This window comes from Polyodon spathula, chromosome 8, assembly GCF_017654505.1.
Source record: "Polyodon spathula isolate WHYD16114869_AA chromosome 8, ASM1765450v1, whole genome shotgun sequence".
Classification (NCBI taxonomy): domain Eukaryota; kingdom Metazoa; phylum Chordata; class Actinopteri; order Acipenseriformes; family Polyodontidae; genus Polyodon; species Polyodon spathula.
Genome location: NC_054541.1, coordinates 28,472,215 through 28,495,958, shown reverse-complemented (window position 1 = coordinate 28,495,958; position 23,744 = coordinate 28,472,215). Strand labels below are relative to the sequence as shown.

At 36.2% G+C, this 23,744-nt stretch overlaps 2 protein-coding genes across 4 annotated transcripts; one reads left to right on the top strand and one right to left on the bottom strand.

Annotated features, from left to right (window-relative positions):
- The first annotated feature begins 47 nt into the window (after positions 1-47).
- LOC121319730 (mitochondrial-processing peptidase subunit beta-like) lies at positions 48-8,284 on the top strand. 3 transcript variants are annotated; one of them, XM_041257473.1, is made up of 12 exons: positions 48-156; positions 471-608; positions 1,089-1,175; positions 1,365-1,494; positions 1,571-1,769; positions 1,908-1,987; positions 2,214-2,326; positions 5,808-5,951; positions 6,183-6,290; positions 6,872-6,957; positions 7,208-8,084; positions 8,193-8,284. In XM_041257473.1, exons 1-10 carry the CDS (start codon positions 70-72, stop codon positions 6,896-6,898), a joined length of 1,113 nt encoding a protein of 370 aa, XP_041113407.1. In that variant the 5' UTR covers positions 48-69; the 3' UTR covers positions 6,899-6,957; positions 7,208-8,084; positions 8,193-8,284. The 3 variants fall into 3 exon arrangements, with proteins under 3 accessions (XP_041113407.1, XP_041113408.1, XP_041113406.1); XM_041257474.1 differs by having other exon boundaries at positions 6,872-7,370; positions 8,009-8,084; XM_041257472.1 differs by having other exon boundaries at positions 6,872-8,084.
- A 92-nt stretch (positions 8,285-8,376) lies between these two features.
- LOC121319728 (dnaJ homolog subfamily C member 2-like) lies at positions 8,377-23,732 on the bottom strand. The gene is made up of 17 exons (XM_041257468.1): positions 23,468-23,732; positions 22,301-22,491; positions 21,803-21,878; positions 20,546-20,644; positions 20,247-20,388; positions 19,966-20,046; positions 19,374-19,439; positions 18,962-19,053; positions 18,057-18,178; positions 14,130-14,279; positions 12,653-12,741; positions 12,238-12,307; positions 11,470-11,654; positions 10,869-10,969; positions 10,243-10,353; positions 9,868-10,028; positions 8,377-8,461 (listed from the first exon to the last, which is right to left on the bottom strand). Exons 1-17 carry the CDS (start codon positions 23,562-23,564, stop codon positions 8,393-8,395), a joined length of 1,902 nt encoding a protein of 633 aa, XP_041113402.1. The 5' UTR covers positions 23,565-23,732; the 3' UTR covers positions 8,377-8,392.
- Between the last annotated feature and the right edge of the window lie 12 nt (positions 23,733-23,744).

Sequence of the window (23,744 nt, the reverse complement as noted above, 5' to 3'; positions counted from 1 at the left end):
ACAAAGTGTTATTCCGCAGATTACGTGATTGGCTTACGTGTTGCGTTACATTACGTGGGTTTAAGCAATATGGCGGCGTCCTTGCGTTGTGTGTTTGGCTTTGCTGGGAGAGATTTCATCAGACAAAAACTATTAAAAATAAGTGCCACAAGCAAAGTGAGTATTTTGACGATGTGCTTTGAAATTAGTCATGTGATATACAACGAAATATTTCTGTGTTAGCGCTAAAGTTCCACTTACTCTGTACTGTAACGTGTTTTACAATCAGTTTGCTGCAGTGTTTATGAAAATGTCATTCGGATCATTGACCTGTCAGGATTTAGACGGTGGTAAAACAATCCATTTATACCCGTAATTCTATTTGTTCTTATTCATTAGAACGCGTTGTAACACCATCTGACGGATCCGTTTGTAATCTGCTTTATAATACAAAAAAATAACCAACACTAGTTGACTATTTGTTTTCTTAGCCTATTTTTGGGTTGAACAGATACAGAGCTTCACAAGCAGCAAGTCAAGTGGTTTTAAACGTACCGGAAACTAAGGTAACACTTTTAGAAAATGGACTTCGGGTAGCGTCTGAAGATTCAGGACTGTCAACGTGCACAGTAAGAATCCTATGAAAAAATGTTTCAACTATGACTTTATTTTCAACTGTTAACTAAGGAAAAGGCTAAGCATAATTATTGTAAATAATACAAAGTGAATAGAAGGTAGTTTGGTAGTCCAGTTTCTCCATTAACTAGGAATGATCAACCTAGTATTACTCTTTAATTTAATAATTGATGTCTTATCAAAAGGGTCATTATATCTGCTGTGTTTATTGTACCAAACCATTGTGGAAATATAATCATTGACCAGGTAGAGGTTTAATGCTCTCATGAAATACTGTCACAAATAATTATACTAGACAAATGAAAGAAACCTACCCACAGGATATTACTTATACCTATATTCTGTACATTTTAAATGAAAGCCAAAGTATAACTAGGTTTACATTCTTCACAACAAGGATCTCTGTTCACACTAGCAGATAGTTAACCCAGTGAGCTGCAGTTTTTTCTAAGGGGGCCACGTTGTCATTACAGGTTGGAGTTTGGATCGATGCGGGGAGCAGGTATGAAAATGAAAAAATCAGTGGAACAGCACATTTCCTGGAACACCTGGCCTTCAAGGTAAGTTTAATGTTGGCACAGTGTCCCTTTGTATTGAAGAATTTATTGAAGCAATTACAAAGGCAATCTTTTTAAAAACAATTTGACAGCAGTTGGGTTCTCATTTTTGTCATAAGAGCAAAGGAGACAAACTCTTTATTGGAATTTAGGTCATGATGACAGACAGCGTGCTTCTTTTTTTCAATGCAGGGTACCAAGAAACGCTCACAACTGGACCTTGAACTGGAAATTGAAAACATGGGAGCTCACCTAAATGCTTACACTTCCCGGGAGCAGACTGTGTATTATGCTAAAGCATTCTCTAACGACTTACCCAGAGGTACTTTGGTAATGCACCTATTTTCTGATGTTTTTGCTCATAACAAGTTAATTACTTTGTGTTTTTATCTCTCCAGCTGTGGAAATCCTTGCTGATATTGTCCAGAACAGCACACTAGGAGAAGCTGAGATTGAGCGTGAGCGAGGGGTCATCCTCCGAGAGATGCAGGAAGTTGAGACCAACTTACAGGAAGTCATCTTTGACTATCTCCATGCTACAGCCTATCAGGCCACAGCAGTTGGCCGCACAATCCTGGGGCCAACTGAAAACATTAAGTGTGTCCCTCTTCTTTATATACTAATAGCTGGTTTCACAGACCCCGATCAGCACTAATCCTGGGCAAAAGCCAGTTTAAATAAATAAATAAATAAATAAATAAATACACTAATTAAAGCAATTGACTTTGTTTGCAGATCTATCAACCGTAATGATCTTGTGGAATACATCACCACACATTATAAAGGGCCCAGGATAGTACTGGCAGCTGCTGGAGGTAAGTTTTTTTTTTTTTTTTTAAGGTTAGACAGTTTTGATTTAAGCTATTCAGTTTTATTTATTGATTTTTTTTTTTAAATGTTTTTTGCCAGAAAAAGATAGATCCCATTTCATGTTATAAATATACCAAAAGTATAGAAAACCCTGTTAAAAATGAGATGATTTGTTAGCGTAATATTCGCTGTGCTTTCTATGATGCCAGCTTGTGTTTTGCTTTGATTTAGGAGTATCACACAGTCAGCTGATTGACCTTGCAAAGTACCATTTTGGGAACTTGCCCTCTTCGTACAAAGGAGATGCTCCAGCCATGCCTCTGTGTAGATTCACAAGCAGTGAAGTATGTATACCCATGTTTTACTACCTTATTCTATACTGCAGCTTGAGTGGCCTTACATTGAATACATGAAGTGTGTGTACAGTGTTAGAAACAAACAATATTGTGCTACTAGTCCAAAGGATTAGTACCTTTTGAAACTAGTCCTGATGTAAACTTCCTAGTCTTTTTGTGAGGTGCCTAAGTTGGAATCAACAACAGAAGTTGGGGTCCCTAAAATAGGGACAAAGTACCTTAGTAAACGCTCGTACAGATCGATCAATCACCTGTTTGCACTTCGTTACTGAGTGACTAAACTGTACTGTGTGCTGAGAAACTGACACTGACAGCACCAGACAGGGTGACAGAGGAAAAAAATCTCTTGTGTCACCTTGCCAACCATGAAGCTCTGCATGAAATTGACACAGATAACACAACTAAAATGTTTATTTTATTGTACATTACATGTGTTGCTATTTACAAAAATGCTGCCTGACTATGAATTACTTTCAACAATAATGAATGTACACATGTACACATGCAATCTTCACTAAAGTCCCAATTTAAAGACAGTACGTTTCACTGTAGCCCTCGGGATGAAGTTGTTAGCTAGATGTCTATTTATTTTTATTTTTTTAATTAGCAGTGGGAGAAAAAAGCTTCAGCAAGTACAGTAGAATCTGCCAGAACTGATGGACGCTGAATCTACTGTAGATACTAATGAGAGCGTAACAAATACAAAAGAAAAATGAGGGAATCGCAGATCTTTTCAAGAAAGCTGGGGGACTTTGTAGAATTTTATATTTTTAAACGCTACAATACCAGTTCTGCTTGTGAAGCATCCACACTATATATTGACAGAACAGGTGATTTATTTGCACTGTGCAGGAGCTGATTTTCCTCCATTGGTGCTTGAGCCCTGGAGCGCTCACAGAATCACCACTTGTGCACCTGTTAGCAGTGATTTGAAGCCTGGTTTTCAAATGAACTGATTACCGCTCAGCAGTACTGTACTGGTATAAGAAGTGTTTTTTTTTTTAAAGTAATTTCAGCTTCTAATAACTTAAAATATGCTGATGATAATGTAAACAACACCAAGCTACAGACAGTGAGTCCCAAGCTTTAAATGTGTTACTGTTTATAGATCAGAACTGGGTGGTTCTAAAAGGAAGATGGGATGATTGGGTGCAATAAGTCCCCCCTTTCAATAGATGGCAATGCCTAGTTTCTGTCACATACAAAAGAAAACTACAAATCAGTGTTTTCTACACTTAGCATTACAAATATTTCTGTCCATGATCAATATACAGTGTCTGTAGAAAGTCTACACCCCCTTTCAAAATATTCACCTTTTGTTGCCTTATAGCCTGGAATTAAAATGTATTAAAATAGTTTTTTTTTTTCATTTATCTACACATCCTACTCCACAACTTCCAAGTGAAAAAATATTCTAGAAGACTGTAGAATATTAATTAAAAATAAAAACTGAACTAGCTTGGTTGGATAAGTGTCCACCCCCCTTGTAATAGCAATCCTAAATTAGCTCAAGTGTAACCAATCGCCTTCAAAATCACACACCAAGTTAAGTGGCCTCCACCTGTGTTAAATTGTAGTGATTCACATGATTTCAGGATAAATTCAGCAGTCCCTGTAGGTTCCCTCTGCTGGGTAGTGCACTTCAAAGCAAAGACTCAACCATGAGCACCAAGGTGCTTTCAAAAGAACTCCGGGACAAAGTTGTTGAAAGGCACTGATCATGGGATGGGTATAAAGAAATATCAAAGGCCTTGAATATCCCTTGGAGCATGGTCAAGTTGATTATTAAGAAGTGGAAGGTGTATGGCACCACCAAGACCCTGCCTAGATCAGGCCGTCCCTCCAAACTGGATGACTGAGCAAGAAGGAGACTGATCAGAGGGTATGAAGAGGCCAATCGCAACTTTGCAAGAGATACAGGCTTTTATGGCCAGGACTGGTCAAAGTGTGAATTTGACAACACTATCCCAAGCACTCCATAAATCTGGCCTGTATGTTAGAGTGGCAAAAAGGAAACCATTACACAAGAAAGCCCATCTTAAATCCTGTTTAAAGTATGCAAAAAAAAACTCTCTTTCTGTAGCCATGTAGCAAAAAGGTGGTCTGATGAAACTAAAATTGAACTTTTTGGCTTAAATGCAAAGCGTTATGTTTGGTGCAAACCCAACAGAGCGCATTACCCAAAGAACACCATCCCTACTGTGATGCATGGTGCTGGCAGTATCATGTTATGGGGATGTTTCTTATCAGCAGGGACTGTGGCTCTTGTCAGGATAGAAGGGAAAATGAATGGAGCAAAGTACAGAGAAGTCCTTGAGGAAAACCTGCTGCAATCTGCAAGAAAGCTGAAACTGGGACGGAAGTTCACCTTTCAGCATGACAATAACCCATAGCACACAGCCGAAGCTACACTGGAGTTGATAAGGAACAAAAAGGTAAATGTCCTCGCGTGGCCCAGTCAGAGCCCCGACCTAAATTCAATTGAAAATTTGTGGCATGACTTGAAGATTGCTGTCCATGAATGCTCCCCAAGGAAACTGACAAAGCTTGAACAGTTTGGTAAAAAATAATGGTCAAATATTGCCAAATTTAGGTGTGCAAAGGAGATTTATCCAATTATGATTTTTCAGTTTTGTATTTTTAATATATAATTTTTTTCTCAATAAAATCTTTTTTCTCCTTAACAGTGTGTAGTACGGTGTGTAGATAAGTGGAAAAAATCCTCATTTAAATGCACAAAACTGCAGCACTGACACAACAAAATGTGAAAAAAGTTCAAGGGTTGTGTAGACTTTCTATAGGCATTGTATATGAAAACCATGTATAAAGTTTATCAGCTTGATTTTTGCTTAATATTATAACAGGAAAATAATTGCTGAAATGGAGAGTTTAGCAATACCATTTTTTTATTTTCACTAAATAGTGTAAAGAAACTAATAACATCCATTTTCCCAGTAAAAACTATTTTAAAACAGTGATCAGAGTAACTAGACAGTGTTTATTGCCCATCTTCCCTAATAAGTGTGTGCTATAGCCATCTTCTCTGAAAATGTTCTACTTTGCTAAATGTTTTGAAGTTAAAGGTAAAGCTTTCCACATGAGGAATCATTGCTGTATCCCTCGGTCTAAATAAAGCACACCACTCAGCAGTACTTGCCCCCCTGCTGCTGTGATAATGTACATACATTTAATGGTTTAAAAGTAAATGATCAAACTGTTCCAGAACAAGATAGAATTGAGCTGACCTATTAGCCAATATATGGTCATGTGCATTACAATGCAACTACACTGGACACTGTTGTGAGACTTGCCTGTCTGAATACTTTTTATAGAAGGCCTCTGCTGCACTACAAAACTTTCATACATGAACACAAAGTCCACCATGACTGTAAAACCTGAAACAAAGTGTTTTTTTTTTTTTTTTCCTATGGTGCATAGTTTTGAATCGCATGTTTCTTTTAACTACAAGATACGTGTAAGAGATGACAAGATGCCCCTGGCCCACATCGCTATAGCTATAGAGGCAGTTGGCTGGTCTCACCCAGACACTATTCCCCTCATGGTGGCGAATACACTGATCGGTAACTGGGACCGCTCCTTCGGAGGTGGTGTGGTAAGCATCTTATTCTTTTTAGCTTTTCCTTTCTTTGCCGGAGATCAAAAATAGTAAATGTAAGAGCACTTCAAAATTACCCACAAATCTAGAGTACAGTATGTGTATGTATTTTTTATATGCAAACTATAGAAATATAATACAAACCATTTAACTTTTCTTTTACCATCTTTCTCAGCAGGCGTTAGTTTTTACTGATTTGCTAACTGTGTGTTTGCATTATTTGACTAGAATCTGTCTAGCAAGCTGGCTCAGGTGACCTGCCAGGGGAACTTGTGTCACAGTTTCCAGTCTTTCAACACCTGTTACACTGACACTGGGCTCTGGGGTCTTTACATGGTATGTGAGCCAAACACCATTGAGGACATGATGCACTTTACCCAGAGAGAATGGTACACTATGTAGTACATTTTATTGAAAGAACAAATAGCTAATAAGATTCAATGAAATATCTGGGTAACTGCATACAGAACAAAAATAAATAAATAAATTACAATATTGTTGATAAATGTTTGAAGTACAGCAGTTGTCTATACATACTTGGCAATCCAAAGCTGGGCGTAGCTTGATATCCATTTCATGTTTCACAGTATTAAACAGAATTATTTAATATGGAGGAAATATACCCTCATTATTTTACATGTATTAAATAAATAAATAACATATTTTAATAGTAGCCAGATAAGAAGCAAAAAGTACAACTACAAGCAAAGTGCAAGACAGAAGCCTTTGAGGGAGGAAGTATGATGTTTTCTGGGTAAAGTCCAGGCTTTTTTTACAGATCAGTTGGTGTGACTAATTTTTAGGGTGCCTTAAGCAAGGTTTAAAAACCAGTCAATTTGTATTACCACATCATATCTATTACCTGCTCCAAGATTGGATTCAAATGAACTACCTGTAATATGTATTATTCTTTTCAGGATGAGGCTTTGCATAAGCGTTACTGAAAGCGAGGTTGTTAGGGCCAAGAATCTCCTAAAAACAAATATGCTGCTGCAACTTGATGGTACAGTGTATATTTCCTGTTTCCCCTTGTTCATTTCTATTGAATCCTTTTTTCTTGTTCAACCCAATACCCTGTGAAAACCAAGCATTGGTATGACTTCAGTTCTACTCGTTGTATAATTACAATTTGTGGTAAATAATGTGTCTACATACAATAGTAGCATTTCAAAATGCAATGTTTGTTTTTCTTTTTTAATGAACCTTACCCATGTCTGGTAAAATTTAACCATTAACCTTTACTGTTGTTACAGGGTCCACACCTATATGTGAGGACATTGGTAGGCAGATGCTGTGTTATAGCCGTAGAATTCCACTTCCTGAACTTGAAGCAAGAATTGATATAAGTAATAGCTTCATGCTCTTGTCTTCACATACAGTAGCAGTAAGGTGATGCACTGCAACGGTAGCATTCATGTAAGTGAATTAAAGCATCCATCAGAACAATACAGTTGTTACTACTGTATTGAAATGAAGTTAACAGATGGTTTCACACTCCCATTAGCACTAATGCCAGTAATGTAGCATGTTACTGTATTTTGACTATGTATAATGACCATACACTTAATTCAGCTGATTGAAACGAAGTAATCAGATAAACAAAACTAGTCTGTGTCCAGTACATGCACAGTAATCTAAACTACGAAGCTCAACAATAATAAACTGACCTGCTCATAGAAACATCTTATTTACTGTAAAGCAGCTTCCAGATATTTGTACTAAGGCTCCAGACGTTAGGCTGCAGCACCCCTTTCAAATCAGTCACATCCCTTTCACTTATTTTACAATATTGCTTATTCCAGATTGATTCTTAATCAGGGCCTCAGCTAAAGTTTTATTTTCTTTTAATACTTTTGCATCATTTTTTTTTTTTTTAAATCAGTAGATATAGCTCATAAGTCTAGGTTAAAAAAAAAAAAAAAAAAAAAAAAAAAAGAGAGTAATTACATTTGTTTTAAAAATGCAAAGCCAGCTTTCTGAAAGAGTGCACTGTGTGCTTGCTGTATTTGATTATAATTTTGGACGACCCCTTAATCATACATTGTTTTATTTAGGCAATAGATGCCAAAACAATTAAGGATGTTTGTACAAAATACATCTACGATAAATGTCCTGCTGTGGCTGCTGTTGGTATGTTAAGACTTTTTTTTTTTTTTTTTTGAATACCAGTAGTACATTTTACAAGAACTGAAAAAGCTTCCTGTGGTTTAATATTGCAACAAATGTATCTCCTTACAGGTCCAATTGAACAGCTACCAGACTACAACAGGATCCGAAGTGGAATGTACTGGCTAAGAACATAAAGTAAGATGTATGTATGTTAATAAGTTTAATAATAATGAGCATTTGTCAGTGATAGCCATGTACACTTTGTTTGTATTTTTTATTATAAAATAAAGACAAACACACAACAATAAAATAACAGGTGCTTATACTTGTCACTTTTTACTTTTAGTAGAAACTTGTTCCTGTGCAGCTTTCTTGGCTTTAACCATCTCTACTAGTTCCTGTTTGGAGAAAAGTAAATATGATAAATACAGCTTTTAATCAGTCAATCTGCAATACACAAAACCACCATGTGCATTACAAGCCTATACAATCACAGTTTAATTAAAATAAAGATAAAATGTGTAACAAGGATAGATATAATAACCAAAAAGGAGACATGACAAGGCTTTGTTATACTTCTTTCGTCCAAGTACTGGGGTTGCATGGATTCCAAAAACTTTTAAAGTAATGCCAAAATGAAAAACAATGACTCTAAAGCTGTCCGCAATACCATTTAATTCACATTATTAATTATTGTGTTTTTCATAATGGTGCTACTAACGGTGCACCAATAATCAGTTTATTGCTTTTAGTTTAGCCTAAATGATGTACAAGAAACATGTGGAAATCAGAACAATTAAGATGATCATGCAAAACAGGCTGGTATAGAAAAGATCTCACTGAAAACAGCAGACCACTAATCTAAATATACAGCAGAACCCCAGAGTTATGAATACCAAACTTACAAACTGGTCTACCGAACACTGCACTCTTAACTGCATGTATGCAAATCACTCCATCTTTTGTGCAATGCAACCACATAGGCACTCCTATAAGCGCTGTGCTGATCATAGCAAAGGCAAAATTACTGTACTAACAAATGTATCCAGAAAGTCAGATTTCAAACCAAGTACAGGCAATTTTAAAATTGCACATCTCATCACAATTTTTTTTTTTTTTTAAACAATTTATTCATTTTTTACAATTTTCTCCCAATTTTTTGGAATGTCCAATTTTTTAACCTGGCTCACAGCTGCAACCCCCAAACTAACTCGGGAGAGACGAGGTCAAGCACACACGTCCTCCGAAAGCGTCCAGTTGTGCCCCGCCCCCTAGGAACTTCCGTCCACAGTCAGCAGTGGCATAGCTTGGCTTTTAACCAGTCATCTCCAAGCTAGGCAATGTGATGAGATGTGCAATTTTTAAAAAACAAGCAGCTACGTTAACTCTGGACGTTTGAAATCTGTTTTTGCTACAGTTCGGATTTAAACGGTAAGTTAGATTTAGCCTTTTTCCATTTATAGTACAGTTCTAAAGACTTTAGAACTATAACAATGAGTACTGCATTCTGTGCTGTACCTTGTATTATTCACCAGATTAAGGCTGTAGAAAGCAGGTGAACACATTTATTAAAACCACTGAAAACTGATTTTCAGAGTTAGATATTCCAGACTTACAAACAACCTCCATTCCCAAGGTGTTCGTAACTGAGGTTCTATTGTACTTAGTAATATGTAAATCTACTCCCCTTTTTATTTATTTTTTGTACATTTAAGACACTGCAGCTATTTAGAAGTCTTTCTGCAAAGTAACGTATGGATTTAAACAATATAATATGTAATAATGGAAACCTTGGACAACTTACCTTGTATCTCTTCATGCAGTCTTTCTTAGACCTGCCAGGAACAACCCCAGCTATCTTTTCCCATCTCTCAGGAGTGCTGACTGGATACGTTTTTAGAGCTTGTTCTAAGAGCTTTTGCTCTTCAGTTGTCCAAGGCAATGCAGTTCCATCTGCACTTGAACCTAGGATAAAATAAAACTTGGATCAGAAAACTGGTTGGCTTGTGAGTCAAGACTCACCTAAAGTACACATGTATATATTGTGCTAGATACTGTACAGTGATGCAATTGTGGTAGCTAATTTTAAAGTGCTGCGTTTACAACACTTGTATTGCCTATCCATTTCTGGCATATGGGTTTTCATAAGGCATTTAAACAGATCAGTTAGAAAACTTACCTTCAAACCTTTCTGAAGGCACTGCATTGTCCACAGTTGGAGGTACAACAGAATGCTCCTTTTTAAACTTCTCAAAAGCTTTCTTGTTAATTTCATCTTTCTGAATAGGATCTAGAATAAATAATTTGTAACAGTTTAAAAAAAAAAAAAGCAAAACTGTATAAGTTATATTGCGATTGGCTCCCATAGCTTGGAGATGACTGGTTAAAAGCCAAGCTATGCCACTGCTGACTGTGGACAGAAGTTCCTAGGGGGCGGGGCACAACTGGACGCTTTCGGAGGACGTGTGTGCTTGACCTCGTCTCTCCCGAGTTAGTTTGGGGGTTGCAGCTGTGAGCCAGGTTAAAAAATTGGACATTCCAAAAAATTGGGAGAAAATTGTAAAAAATGAATAAATTGTTTAAAAAAAAAAATTAAAAAAAAAAAATTATTGTGATGAGATGTGCAATTTTTATATTAGTCTGCTTCCAATTACAGCATTTGGAAATGTTTTTAAAATAAATCACTTGATCACCCTCAAGACATGCTTATTAAAATGGAGCAGACACTGCTCACACACGTTACACTTTAAATTATACTCAAAATGGTGGAACAAATTTGAAAAATAAGATCCAACTCTAACATACCAAGTTTTTGTAAATTCTTGGCTTTATTTATGACATCCTTGGCATTCCTTCTGATTCCACTAGTGGAGTGCAAATTCATGTAGTTGGCAATTACTTCCCATCTAGGAAACAAAAACACAGATTTACCATAACAGTCCACCATCTGGATGGCTATTCTTCCAGTACAATTAGTTTTGTTCTACTGCTTAGGTACAGTAAATGTGCTTTTCATATAAAAATATTACTATTGCAGCACCAGTTTCCGACAATTTAAATGTACTGTATTTTTTACAACATAACATATGCCAAGTCAGTTATTTTACTGTATATAGTTAAGGGCATTCCCACACCTCAGCTGCCAAAACGATTCACCAGTGATGCCAAGCCAGTTAACAATAAGAAAATCCTTGTCTGATTTCATCCCCTGATTAAGAATTACTCTTGCCCTGAAGATATCAGGCATGTACATATACATCAGTAGCAAATAAAAATGTAATTGAAATTATTGACACCACCACCCACCTAAATACCTTAGCACCTGCTTTGTACTGTAGATCAATTAAAGTGCACACACAGCATTTATTTTGAGAGCCAAATACTGACAATAAATAAACTTCAATACCTAGCATTAGTTCCAGCAGGAAAAAGGTTGACAGCTTTAATAAGAAGCTGCAGGTCATCCTCGTTCCAGGTTTTACTCCCACCCCCAGCAGCACTACTCAATTGTTCAGAACTCTTTGAAGACTGGCGAGCACGGGCCTCTGCTTCTTCCTTCTCTTTCAGGAGCTGGGCATTCACCTCCTGGATCTTCAGGGTACATAAAAACAGCACCCGTAAACGTTATAAACAACTTGATTTATATATTTGTTTCATATGAAAGCATTGTGTTACATTCATTATTTACATTATAAAAGACAGAGCTCCTCCTTTATAACGCTGTAGCCAAAAGCCATAGTTCTGAGACGTTTCAATTTGCATTCCGCCTTGTAACAAGAAAAAAGTGCTAGTGAAATGGCATGAGGCAAATGAGAGCCGTGGTCATATTGCCTTATAACAAATAAAAAAGGGGATCACTGTAAAAGGTTACATTTCTAAAAAAAACATGCTGCTGACTGATCTTGGACTGATCTTCACAGACTGATCTTGGACTACCCAATGTAACCTTAAGCAAAAGCAGTCCAAGATTAGTGCTAATCCGAGTCTGTAAACCAGCTAAAACATTCAAATAAAAAAAGTGCACTTGAAAAACAAGGCTGTTTATATGTAAAGACCAATTAATATGGTATGCACAAGTCTATATCCACCTAGTTTTCTATTCAAATTTATTAAGGGTCTAGTTATAATACAGGCATTATTATATTGCTACTGCTACTTTAAAAGCATTACATACCATTTTCTCGACAGCTGTCTTGCTTTCTTCCTTTGTACTTGTTGCAAGCACTTCATTCAGAGATTGCATGCTGAAACAAGAGTGTATATTCACTTAAAACCTGCCCTTTGTGTGTGTATATATATATATATATATATATATATATATATATATAAGATATATATATATATTATATATATATATATAGATAGAGAGAGAGAGAGAGAGAGAGAGAGAGAGAGAGAGAGAGAGAGAGAGAGAGAGAATATATATTATATATATATATATATATATATATATATATATATATATATATATATATATATATATACACACACACATACATACATATATATATACACACAAAGGGCAGGTTTTAAGTGAATAGAATGCTTTAGTAAACGTTTCTTAGAATGCTTTAGTAAACGTTTAGTACCTCATAAGCTCCAGGCGATCGCATAGTTTTTCAACTTCTTCCATCATTTTCACACTTTCAGATTCATTATCAGCAAAGTAGTTCCAGTTCTAAAATAGAGGAAAACTAACTGAGCTTGTCAAGAAAGAAACCACTTAAAAACAAACTTTAATCAAAAGTATCTGACCAAAGTACTTTATATATACACAGCACATCTTCAGGGTCTGAAATTAACACCTTCCCACCAGCCAAATGCGGGTTCATCTGGTCTGTGGTGCGTAAATTTCACACTTACAAGCCACAGTGGCGGATCTGTTTTTTTTTTTTTTTTTTGTTGCTTGGCTTGGGTTTAAATTATCATGCGCCCTCTAGCGTTAATCTTATATACAAATACAGGCAATCCTCGACTTAGGACGCACAGCACTTACTACTCTTTTGCATTATTACACTGCTTCGACTTACGACACTACGAGACCGAGCCATATGTCACATGCGCATGCTCGGTGTCTGAACTGCTGTACCTGTCCTTGTCACCTTGACTCAGTCTAGCTGGTGTTTTTTTATGCATGTAACTTTTTTTTTTTTTTTTTTTTTATGTTACCCTTAATGTCTGATAATAGCAATGGACTCAAAAGGAAACCTAAGCTGTGAACTCTGTCACATCATGAGGGGCTTAACTTCAGGTGATCATAGTTCCAGCAGGTAGGTGTACCGCATACACACGCTGAATATGTCATTGGAATTATTGACAGTAAACCATAATTCAACAATGTTAGATAAAGTAAACTCTTATTTGGTATTCATGGTGAACGTTGGCATTTACTATGACTAATCAAATTTACCTTGAACTGACAATTGTTTTAAAACAGTTAATGGTAAGCAGATCTTCAGTCAGAGGGTGTGATGAAATAACCTGGTGGCCAGTGTATGGAAAAGTTCACTCCAAGTCCTGCACCTTTGTTTATAGTTTGAATACCAGTCAGAATCTAATTTGTTGCATAACTCACAAGGTTGCAGTTTTACCGTCTGCCCCCTTGTCACTAGAGACCTTTTCAACAGTACACAGCTCAGCATTTTCTTGGTAAAGAAAAAAAGAAAACCATGTCTTTTTTCTTTGGATATATATATATATATATATATATATATATATATATATATATATATAATATTATAAAAATTTAAAATTTAATTAAATCATTTTAGTGATTTATCTGGTCATTTTTCTCTACAGGGGTCACTGGTGTGCGGTGAGCCAAGGACACCCTGGCTGACCTAAGTCTCCCTCCCCTTTACCAGATGCAGCACTCGGAAGCCCCCAAACCATGATTTGTTTAGTTATACTGAAAGGATAGAAGATGACTTTTTTTTTTTTCATGTCATATCAGTCTGGAAAATGCACACTTTTCCATGTACTGTGCACAAAAACAGATGGTGGCATAAGTAACAAATATGCATTTTTGATTGTAGCTGCTGTCAAACAAAAGCACTGAAAGTCTACCTTGCATGTTGTCCTAAGTTTTTGCCTCTCTTTTTTGCTGGCTTTCTTCTGAATTTCTTTCTCTTTCTTGGCCTGCATGGCCACCTGTTTGGCTTCTTCCTCTTCCTTCTCCTTGGCCAGGCGAGCGGCTTCAAGCTCAGCCTGTCTAGCCTGGAAAAAAGATTGAACGTTTTACCAAGTGAAGCAGAAAAGTGATTTCTTATTAAATACACGAAGTGTGCCGCTGCAGCCCAGTGTATAAATATAAATAAATATTAAATAATTATTTTTTATGTCTAAATTACCAAGCTCCAGACAGATTTAAAATAAATAAATAAGCAAACAAACAGGGGTTCTTAAAAGTGCAGGGCGATACCAATACTGTAGCTATGGATAACGGAGGTGGTTGAAATGCACCATTGCATGTATTAGAACTATACTTAATACAAGAGACAACATAAGAGGTACAGAGCTACTCCGTTATAACACAACCTATTATAATGCGGAATCAGTTATAACGTGGTAAGGTCGTGGCTCCCATTTCCCCCATAATGCAATTTGACTTGCAAACGTTGGGTGAACGTTCCAGATGTACAGTACGATGATTGGAAGACAGCAAAAACAAAACAAAACTCAAGTGGCAGTTCCAAAAGAGATAAATGTTGCAGACCCTACATTGCTTGGATGGGTAAAAGATGAAGAAAAACTAAGGTTTTCTGATAAGATTGACTCCAAAAAAGAAAAAAAAAAAAAAAAAACGCTGCGCTAAAGACAATGGATTAGACTGCTTTATTCGCTTGGTATGTCAACAGGGAGGCATATAGCGGGGTTCCCACATCAGTGTGGGCACAGCGGAGTAGGACAAGCTGCTATATGAATTTGTTGTTTTTGGTGTGGCCCAGGCCAATGGGTCAGGAACAATCGTCTTAATAAACCATGGATATAAAGCAAATTGTGTGTGTCTTCTTCCTTCATTTTCCTGCATATGCTACAATATTAATTTGGCTTGTGGGCATCGTAAATCATTTTGGGAACAAAAATGCCAATGTTTGTTATCTGGTTTGCAGACATACTGAACTATGTGACCTACTGATTAGAGGACTGGCGTCTGAACTGGACTAGGCTGAGCAGACAGACTGAATTAAGACGGGACCCGAAACGGACCCAAGATGAGGAGGCAAGCTGCAAGCGAGTCAATGACCACAAGCAATGAGACTGACGCCCGGCTGCAGGACTGCTGTAAAACTTACAGCGACTTATCAGACAAACCAGTCTGGGTCTGCTGTAAACCTAAAACCACAGTATCCAAAACTGTGCCCTGCTACCTGCGTAGCTAGAAGATTCAACAAAGAGGACAGAGCGGACGGTCACTATTGTGGATCCTACAATGAGGACTGAAGACCTTGTTGCAGCCGTTTGCTGATTCTATCGAGAATTGAAACCTTGTTGCCAAGTTTGAGCCAACGTGGGGTTGAAGGCTTTGTTGCTGAGAGAAGAGTTTTGTACTTCAACAGATTGAGTTTCCAAACCAGTGGATCAAAAGTCTAAGCTTCAAGGAACCGTTGAGTGTAATTCCAGTTGAGTTTTCCTTTCATGGAATTAAAATTGTGACACATTCACATATAATTGAACTGTTATTTATTTAGTTTGCACACTTTGCATGTGAAATAACTTTTAGTGAAACTTGATGAAGTAACTATAAGTAATCTACCTCATATTGTTGTATAAGAACTTATTTAAAAGTAAACTTGCCATATACTTAATCTATATACCAATAAGCTTAATGTGACATATTCTTAAGATTGTCTGCATTATCTCAGATGTACTCTGTGCTTGGCTGTGGGCATGTGTGTGTGAGCGAGTGACTAGCTATATCACAGCCTGCTTTCTGCCTGCTGCTGGGTGTTAGGAGACAGGCGGTGTCATATTTCAACTGCCTGCTAGTCAAGCATGAGTGCAGTGAGAGATTTTTGAATTGGGTTTTGCACTTACAGACTAAGAGATTTACTTTCTAACTTTTCTAATTTCTGTTTATTTGTGTACTTAATAAAATACTACTATTGATTAACCATCCCTTGCGTCAGCGCGTGAATGTGTGTGTTCATAGTAAATCTTTAGTATGTCAATTTAAATATTGTTAGTAAGAGAGCTAAATCAACCCAGATATTAAATGATCAAATACGACGAGTATGTGTCCACACTGTCCTTTCACTAGCTATTGGCATTAGATAACAAGCCATAAGGATTTGCTGGTAGATGATGTTTGGAGATTCAAGGCAAAACATGCACTCTTCCCAATCCAGACTGCCTTGGGAGCATATGTGGAACATGTGTGTCACAGAGCTTTAAAATCCTAAGTCTCCGCCGGTTTTCAGCCATGGTGATCTGCAATACACATTTTGGTTAGTTTCATTTTATACCTCCCAGTTCATTTTTAATGAATGAGTCGTAAGACAAATTAGTTGAAACCCTGATTCAATACTAATGACATGCCACCCTGCCAATGACATTTAAAAAACTATTATAAAACACATTAACCAAACCAGGCACAAGGTATATTACTTTACTACAGCAGCTTAGATTCACTTGTGTACCAGCTCCCTGCACATGGTGCCAGCTCTCAAAATGTCACTAGTAATCTTCAAAAACAGCACGAGTACCTAACACATAACTAATTTACATATCAACCTCCACCTTTCTCATTCATTTGCATGACATCGCGTGAAAAGCCGGTTTACTCGAGTAAAATAAACTGAACGAATAGAAACCCAAAAAAGCATTTTACACAAGACATTTCTCGAGCAAATGTCTCGAGCTAAAAAAAAAAAAAAAAAAAAACAACCATGCATGGAAACTCCACCAGTGTTACTGTTTATTAAATTTCATTTTTCTTGCTTATTTGGCTTAGTTAAACTGTTTATTTATTGTTTTTTTTTTGGGGGGGGGGGGACTTCCTCTTTATACACAGTATGAATTTGATTTCATACTGTATATATGAAATACAGTATGAAATCAATTTCATTGATTTTTTTTCTGTCACAATATGTAACTCGACAGTACTTGAACACTTCAACTGTAACTTCTTTCCTTTGCTGTCTTCCACAACAAAATCCTTATGGTCACGGGCACATTCTGGGGTTTGTTTCTTTTTTATTTACATTTCACCAAGATTTGCAATTCTTTTTTTTTTGTTTTAAATTCCACCAGTGTGTAAATACTCCCTATTACTATAATATAACATTAAATCATGCAAGCAAGAACATCTTGTTTTAAATCTCGCAAGCGTGTTGCAATCCTCCAATTAAAACTTAGGAATTTGCAGCCACTCAGTAGTTGGGGTGGGTTTAAAGTATTCAGAACAAATCAATGCGAGATACAAGTCAGGAAGGAGGGACATTGCCCACTGCACTGGGAAAGTTTTTTGTAGCTATTTTATTTGTTGGTTTCATGGGGAAAGGGGTCAAGTCAACATGAATTGAGTTACCATTTCCAGTGTTTTTCCGGTGTTTATTGAATATACACCGATTTCATTTTTGTGTTTTAACGGTTTTTAAATCAGTTAACTGAAAATCTGAATATTGCCCAATGAAGACAATTTATTGTTAATTATAATCTGTATGACTTTAATTTGTTTGGAAATAATGCTTAAGTTGGGCTGTATGCATCCTGTACTTGTATTACACTTCCTGTTAATAAAAAGAGCTACTTATTAAAGCATTGTCAAATAGTAGAGCAATTATTTCTCTTCATATTACTTCAATTTTGCTATTATGTAAACATTCCTTTTAGCCAGTGGCACGTTGATATAAAATATAAAGTGTAATAATTTAGCTAATTACATGTATACGATTATTAAAATATACAAAAATACCTATAGCTAGGCAGGGTCCAAGAACTGTGAAGTCAGTAATGAGAGAAACAATGTTACAATTCAAAACACCATCTTACCCTCTCTTTTTCTTCTTGTTCCTTCCGCTTTGCATCAACTTTTGCTTTCTTCTCAGCCTCCTTTCTTGCTTTCTCGTCATCTTTGAACTTCTTTATCCGGGGATCAAAACTGTAAGCAGTGTCTAAAATAATAAAAATTAAAAAGGACAGGACCATTTGAAATTTACTCGGGTTTAATAAACCCCCTGAACCCATGTTTGCTCATTATATCCCCTTTGATCACCTACTTGTAAAAATAAATGTGGGACAAGCATTTCTAAAATATCACCCGCTATTAAGGAGTGTACAAAACACATGCATTATTTCCAAACAGCAATTAAAAGGCAACATAATAACTAGTCCCCACTGAAATCTACAGTAACATTTCCTAAAATCTGAAATGTATTTTCTGTAAATAACTTGTCCAATTCTGTGGCAATTCAATGAAAAATAGTGCTAATAAGTATTTATAAATAAGAAAAAAAGTAAGTCACAGTTAGTTAAGCAAGCAGTGACCCACAACAGGGTGTGCGGGGTATGTTGCGAGGCACGAGGCCATAGGCCTTCAACCACACACAGGTGCAATAATAGGTCCTATACAGTTTTTAATTACACAAATGTCACGTATTTTTAAAGTTATACTATTGTTTGGTTTTCCATTACTATAGCAGGAGTAACAAATTTAAATGTAATTTCGAACTACTGAATTAAATTTTTTTTTTTTCTGAGAAAAAAAATATAATGACGCTATGATGATTTACCAAAATTTAAATTTTCAGACTGTAATGAAAAAGACCATTCATTTTTTCAATTTTGGGAGAGATGTTAAATGTAATTGATGAATGTTACACGTGTCCACCTCTTGTACAAAGATCCTTTTATTGCTGTTTCACTCTGGAATGTGCCTTCATTCAAATACAACATACCCACTAATGTCCTTATTCTATTCATTTCTTCTTTTTTTCTCTGTGCTCGAGCCCCTCGGTTTTGTTTTTCAATCCACCTCCTCTCATCCCGGCTAAAACAAAAATAAATAAATAAATACATGATTACATTTTAAAGCACAGAGACAATACTGCCTTTATTTAACAACTATTTTAATCCCAATATTTAAAAATAAATAACCTAGTGGGAAACTGAGATATTGGGGGGTGGGGGGGTGTCAGCGACAAAAAACATTGCATACCTGAGGTTCCATTATATCTTAACTATATACAGTATTAAAGCACCAAGCTTTACAAAAATGCATGAGGAATTAGATTGAGGAAAATCAGAAGTATTCCACAATTCTCTGTGACTTTACAAGTCCTTATGTGATGCCAACTCTTGATTACATACCATTCTGCCTTTTCCTTTTCTTCTTCATCCAAGTATGAAAATTCTCTCCAAGAGTCAAAGTTGTACCTGAATTGAAAAAAAAAAAAAAAAATCAATTTATATACATAATGTATGTTTTTCCTTGCATCAATATAGAGAACATACCTACAGTATTTTACCACTGTTACTCTAATTCTAAAGTGCTGGTATACTTCAAGAGGTTTAAGTTTTATTTATTTATTTATTTATTTCAGTTTTACTCCATGAGGTAAGTGCAAACAAATCCGAATTCAAAATAAGCATTCTTTGTTGTGCCTTAGCCGATGTTAAAATAAGCCTACAAGCTTGTAAATCAACTTTGAACAACAAACTTGCTCCTCATTAACAAAAAACATCACAACATAGACCAATGTTTTGCTGTCCTGCTTTGATTTACTTGCTGGCACAGTATTTGAAAGATGAATCCATATGAACTCTATTTCTGAAAAGCTAACACTACTAGTTTTCAGTTTGAGGACATATGCCTTCAAAGATAAATAATTACATTGTTATTTTCTTTTCACAGGTATTGTAAAAAGCCGATAACCTTAAATACTATACATTATTTGCTTACCAAAATGAATAAAAGGCATCAACCTCTTCAAATGTTGCACTCATGTCACCCAGGTTTGGAACATGTTTTTTGTTTGTCCACCTTGTTAATGAAAAATAGATTAGTAAAAGCCACAAATCTTCGGGAACATAAATAATCAAGACCATACAAAAAAACCTCCAACACCCATGCTCTCCTATAAAGGCTCTCAACAGCACAGAATGTGGTTTAAATCTTGAGTTTTATTACTGTAATACACTAGTATATTATAGCAGTTTTTTTGAGCCAACTTGGATTCTCACCTGGCATTCCTTTCAAAAACAGGTGCATAAACCTTGAAGAAGTTTTCTTTGCCTTCGCTTTTTGAAGGTACTGCATTGTCAAATGTAGGATCTACACTGTCAAACGCTCGCCTCTTCACAGGATCTGACAGTATTTCATAGGCTGAGATATAAAAAGAAAAAGATTAAGTTATGTATCTTTGGCAGAACACATGCCAACTGACACTACCTTTAAATCTCTAACCAAGTTTTAAAAAAGAACTGTTATGGTGTCCATGCCTTCTGATTTATATTCAGTATTTTTTTTTTTTTTACTGTACCTTTTGTTATGCAGGTGAAATAGTCATTGTCTCCTTCCACTATCTTCTCTCCAGCTGCTTTCCTTTTGTCAGGGTGGTGTTTTAAAACCATTGCTTTGTCTGAAAATACACAGAAGAATATACTTTATACCAGACAATGGGGTCAGCAACAACAAATTGCAATAACAATGTCATTTTGATCAATTACAGTTACAATTATGCTGCAGTAATTACAATTATAACTAGAAGTTGTAAGCAATTTGACTACTTCCAAGGCATTCTCATTCCTATCTGTGTTCTATAGTAACCATGACCCTTTCTGGACTCTAAGGAGTTATAAGCTAGTTTTGCACCTTACCTTAAGCACAGGTCAAAGGGCAGGGTCATGGCAATTTTCGAATAGTGCATATATGGGTTCCTATATGTGTTCCACACCAACTATTACCCTATCTGCACTCTGTAAGGAGTTATAAGCTAGTTTACCATTTGACTAAGTACAGATCAAAAATCATGGTCAAGTTAATTTTTGAATAGCGCATATATGGGTTAATTTGTGTATTCTACAGTAACTATGACACTGTCAGCTCTCAAATGAGTTCTAAACAAGTCTTGCATTTGAGCTTTAGCAAGGTAATATGTGTAAATATGTGCAAATTGACCATAGCTGAAATTTGATTGGCTTACGGCTGCCTTTTTTTTTTTTTTTTTTTTATGTAGCGAGTTGCTTTGCACAAACTTGATAGACAACCTTGCAGAGGCTATGTATGCGGAAGAAAAAAATTAAATAAAAATCCTAACAGAAACAATATTAATATTATATATATCTAATTACACTAAAAAGTAACAACCCGCTACACACATTAAGCAGTAATCACTGATAAATACAGAAATGTTTTTTTTCTAATAAATGAGGTCACTAGAAGTGGTTGAAAATAAGAATTTTCGCTCAATGTAAAACACAACAAGGAACTGAATGATTAAGCTTGGAAAGGTGTGTAATTGAACTGTAATTGATCAATTAGATGGTAAACACAATTATGCAGGTGTGCCAAGGTTCAATCACAATTACACTGTAATTGCAAATTACAATTGTAATTGACTCCAGGTCTGCTTTATAATGTATTTAATTAACACATGTATTTATTGTGTTACTTGTATTTGTAATTGTTTTATTGACAGAGTACCCCTTTGTAAATGTTCTGTATAAATAAATATATTAAAAAGTAGAAGCGTTTAATACGTGAATAGCAAACCACCGTATAAATATATGTTACTTACGAGCTGCTTTGATTTGCTTTTGCGTTGCCTTGTACCTTAAATGACCCAGACCAAACACTGCATAGTGATCTTGATTCTGTAAAACAAAAAAGTTAAATCACCTGTGTTTTTAAACTTGAAAACAAAACTTGACCATGCAAAAAAATAAATGTCCTTAGATTAACACACCACATAAACTAAAAATCATACCCAATTCTCAAATACTATATTTCTATTGTAAAGAAAAATAAATAGTTGAAATACAAAAAGTAGTATATAAAAATTATGATTATGATTTTTCACCCCCACAAGATTTCTCACATCCAGCAGCTTTTGATTATAAAAGATTAATCATTTTCAACTCCAGTGGAATGCCAGGAGATCATCAATTCCACAGCCAAGAAATCTTAACATCAAAATGACATCAGTACAGCTCTAACCTTTGCTATATCAAATGCATTTACAAAAATGCCAGCTAGTGCATCAAACATTAGTAAGTTCTTGGTGCCTTGGCGTTACCTTCCAGTCTTTGGGATCTAATGTTTTTAGCATGGGGTACTCCTCTAGCTGCAGATCTTCATCTTCAGATTCTTCAGAAAGCTCCTTCTCTTCCTCCAGCTCCCGGAAAGAAGCTGAAACAGTTCTGGTCCTTCTTTTCAAGAACGCTTCAAACCACCTTCCCACCGGCTCCACCTGAAACTGCACCGAAGCTGCAAAGGCAACACAGCATATTACAATCCATAAGATGACAAAAACAGTATGTCTTTTAAAACCCTAAACTGCGACCAATCACAACGAGATACATCAAATTACCAGGATGTTTAAACTTACCATTTATAAGGCAGTCCTTTATAGCGGGAGGAACCAGTTATCAGAGGTATGGGCATTGCCTCATAACGTAATGTGGTGTACATTGTACAGTATACCAGAAAGAAAAATCTCAATGGCCGAAGGTTACAATCAAAACCTTGCGCCCGGCACAATGTTCTGAACTCACAGTTCAAATAGTGTCGTCGTACTGTCGCGTGATCTAAATGCTCCACAATTATTACAATTTTTTTTTTTTTTTTTTGGGGGGGGGGGGGGGGGGGGGGGGGGGTAAGTGGCTGCACGTGATTTTTTAAAAAAATGCTGTAAAGTTAAGACAACGCATTTCATTATATCTTCTTCGATTATCGTATTACTGTATAAATACATCATCCAACATTGTTTTCCAAATATGGACTGTTGTTCGTTTGTTTGTTTTGCGTTTTTATATATAGGCCAACGCAACTGCTGTTTCTCACAACTTACGACTGCCTCAGAAAATAATCGGCATGTAGGCAAATAAATACAAGCGGGTCGTGTTATTTCCCACTCACGTGGAATTTAATTCTATACATAAATTAGTATAAAACAATAAAGCGATGTTATTTATGCGGCACTCAAATAAGTAAAGGAAATGCGGCTGCATCACTCTTTTTGGCAGGCATTTGGAATTCAAACATAACCTATACTTAGGAGAACCGACCGATTGACCGTAATTGGTAATGCCAAATATGCAACACCTTTGATTTAAGAAAGCAAATGACACCGATAATCTAGGTATATATACCCGTTCCTTTGTACGACACAGCCAATTCAGATTACCAAAATATTAATACAGCTTCAATCAGTATTTTTCTCATCTGCAAACTACCTCCTTACCTGTAATAGCATTACAAACAACTGTGACCTGCCCTTCAAGTGCTTCTTTCAACATTATCGGTCCTTTGGCGATTTCAGCAGGCGACCATTCAAACATGTATTTCTGGACTTAATGTTTCAGTTGTATTTATAATTATTTGAACCCTCTGGTCTCACAGTGCACCACATGGACACATTAAAACCCAGACTTCCAGTTCAATGCGAGTGTGTTACACACTCCAGCTTCTCAGCGGCAACACAAAGGAACTTGAAGCTTCAGTTCTGGTTCCGTTTTTGA

Coding starts and splice junctions, on each gene's coding strand:
- LOC121319730 (XM_041257473.1), top strand. CDS start 70: ATGGCGGCGTCCTTGCGTTGTGTGTTTGGCTTTGCTGGGAGAGATTTC. Junction 157..470: donor AAATAAGTGCCACAAGCAAA/GTGAGTATTTTG, acceptor TTGTTTTCTTAG/CCTATTTTTGGGTTGAACAG. Junction 1,176..1,364: donor TGGAACACCTGGCCTTCAAG/GTAAGTTTAATG, acceptor TTTTCAATGCAG/GGTACCAAGAAACGCTCACA.
- LOC121319728 (XM_041257468.1), bottom strand. CDS start 23,564: ATGTTTGAATGGTCGCCTGCTGAAATCGCCAAAGGACCGATAATGTTG. Junction 19,440..19,965: donor GATGCCTTTTATTCATTTTG/GTAAGCAAATAA, acceptor TTTTCAATTCAG/GTACAACTTTGACTCTTGGA. Junction 10,354..10,868: donor CAAGAATTTACAAAAACTTG/GTATGTTAGAGT, acceptor TATTTATTCTAG/ATCCTATTCAGAAAGATGAA.